The sequence below is a fragment of the Emiliania huxleyi genome, assembly GCF_000372725.1.
Source record: "Emiliania huxleyi CCMP1516 unplaced genomic scaffold EMIHUscaffold_2455, whole genome shotgun sequence".
NCBI classification, from domain to species: domain Eukaryota; phylum Haptophyta; order Isochrysidales; family Noelaerhabdaceae; genus Emiliania; species Emiliania huxleyi.
In genome coordinates, this window is record NW_005200207.1 from 1 (window position 1) to 2,570 (window position 2,570).

At 67.6% G+C, this 2,570-nt stretch overlaps 1 protein-coding gene across 1 annotated transcript; it reads left to right on the forward strand.

Annotated features, from left to right (window-relative positions):
• Positions 1–120: 120 nt before the first annotated feature.
• EMIHUDRAFT_50483 (putative actin) lies at positions 121–360 on the forward strand (the record flags this gene model as incomplete). Its single annotated transcript, XM_005778444.1, has 1 exon — positions 121–360. A coding segment is annotated over one exon (240 nt), but the record flags the coding sequence as incomplete, so codon positions are not given.
• Between the last annotated feature and the right edge of the window lie 2,210 nt (positions 361–2,570).

Sequence of the window (2,570 nt, forward strand, 5' to 3'; positions counted from 1 at the left end):
AAAACATCGCTATCTAACACGCGAGGCGCCGAGGGTGTCAGCCGCCTACCGCCCCGCGCCGCCGTCGTCACCCCTCGCCGCCTACACCGCCGTAGATAACCACCACCACTCCCGTACAACATGGCTGACGACGAGGTTGCGGCGCTTGTGGTCGACAACGGCTCCGGCATGTGCAAGGCTGGCTTCGCCGGCGACGACGCGCCGCGCGCGGTCTTCCCCTCCATCATAGGACGGCCGCGTCAGCCAGGCGTGATGGTCGGGATGGGGCAGAAGGACTCCTACGTGGGAGATGAGGCGCAGTCCAAGCGTGGCATCCTGACGCTCAAGTACCCGATCGAGCACGGCATTGGCGCTAGGTGGCGGCGGGCTCGGAGGCGGTTGCGATGGCGGCGGCGGGCTCGGCGGCAGCGGCCGTGGCGGGCTTGGGGGCGGCGGCGAGGGAGGCAGCGGTGACGCGGAGGCGGACTGGGCGGCGGCGGCGACGGCGGTGGTGGGCTTGGTGGGGGGAAAGCGACAGTGGGGGTGGCGAGGGCGGAGAAGGCGCCGGCAGAGGGGGCGACGGCGGCGGCGGGCTCGGCGGTGGCGGCGACGGTGGCGGCGGCGAGGGCGGCGGCGGCGAGGGCGGCGGCGGGCTCGGCGGCGGCGGCGGCGAGGGCGAGGGACGCGCCTGAGGTGCAGGGAGGGCGTCAATACTCACAGCACTGGTGGTTCGGCCTCTAGGAGGCGGGCGGCACCCGAGCGGCTGGCGTATTTTCCGGCCAGGCCGACGAGGGTGAAGGCGTCGATGAGCATAAAGCCGCCCGTGGGCCGCGCCAGGGCCGCGGCGGGTCCTGGCGACCCCTCGAGGGAGGCCAGGGTGGCCAAGGCAGCAGCCACAGCCTGGGAGGAAAAGTGCGCCGCCGACGCGCACTTCTCGTGCGGGTCATTCTCGGAGTTGTCGGGGACGTGCGAAGCTACCGCCTGCGAACGGCCGGTTGGAAGACGTCATGGCGGGCATGTACGACCCTTAAGAACCCGCGTACGACCAGAAGGTCGGCTGTGAGGCGAGGCTGACAGCCCAAAAACTGCTGGATTTCTGTTGCTGACAGTTGTGGGCGATCCTTCGCGAACTGACGGCAGGCAAGCCGGCAGGTGGGAGGCGGGGATGTGCCGGGTGGATCCCCAAGCGGGCGAGCCGGGCCCATGCATAGTTCGGGCGCGGGGGGCGCGGGAGCATGAGAAAGACGCACCGACATGCTGGTGGCTACCGGTCTCTTGATTGCCTGATTTTGACGATTCTCGTTGGACCGTCGCTCGGAGCGAAATCCCAAAAGCTCTCAGCTCAAAGGGGGAATTTATTTGTTTGGGCAGTGTTCGACCGGGCTAGGCAAGCTCGCCGTTCGCCATTTTTTAGAGTACTGATAGTACAGCCGTTGACACATCAGAACAAATTCACACGCTCACAGCCTTGTTATTGAGAAGAAAATACCTCCTATGGCGCTGTGCGCTGGCCTGTGAGAGGTTGAGGTGCGAGCCCTGGAGGCCCTGGGGATGGGGGGGGACTACCCGCGGGCTTAGAAGGCCCGCGCGCAGGGGGGTGGGGCATTGAGACCGGTCATGAATGAGTGCGCGACACGCATGTTGCGAGCAGCGTTGTTGATGTTTTGGTTGCGCGTCGCCACAGACGGCGGCGCGCGAGAGCTGTTGCAAGTGGTGTTGGGCGAAGCCCCGGGCGCTGCCGGAGGCTGTGCCGTAGTCGGTGCGGTCGACGGCGCTCGGGCTGCCGACCTCTTTGGCTCACACTACGGGCGGCCAGGAGCCAGGAGGGGCTGAAGACACTGCGTTGGGTCCAAGGCACGAGCACGATGCGTGCATGCATGGTTCCAGTGACGCGCTATTGCACAGGAGGCGGATGATGCACGAACTCCACGCCTCCCTTGCGAAGGCCGGTCGGCGGCCGGCCTCGCCGACGGCCTCGCTGTTGGCTGCTTCGCCGATAGCTCCGCTGTCGGCTCTCTCGCCGTCGCTCGAGTTGCCGATGGCTCTGTCGCCATCGCTCGACTCGACGGCCTCGCCGACGGCCTCGCTGTTGGCTGCTTCGCCGATAGCTCCGCTGTCGGCTCTCTCGCCGTCGCTCGAGTTGCCGACGGCTCTGTCGCCGTCGCTCGACTCGACGGCCTCGCCGACGGCCTCGCTGTCGGCTGCTTCGCCGATAGCTCCGCTGTCGGCTCTCTCGCCGTCGCTCGAGTTGCCGACGGCTCTGTCGCCGTCGCTCGACTCGACGGCCTCGCCGATGACAGTGCCGTCGCTCTTGCCGTTGCTCCTTTCGTTGGCCAGCGCTGACGACTCCGTTGCTGCCGCCGCTCGACTCCACTACGGCGCCGATGACGCCATCGGCCTCTCTGCCGCCGCTCCACTCAACGGTGGCGCCGATAGCACCGTCGGCCTCGGCCTCTCTGCCGCCGCTCCACTGGACGGTGGCTCCGATAGCACCATCGGTCTCTCTGCCGAGGCTCGTGTCGACGACCTCGCCTGTAGCCTCTACAGCGTCGTCGGCTCTTTCGTCGTCACCTTCATCGGTGGCATCAGCG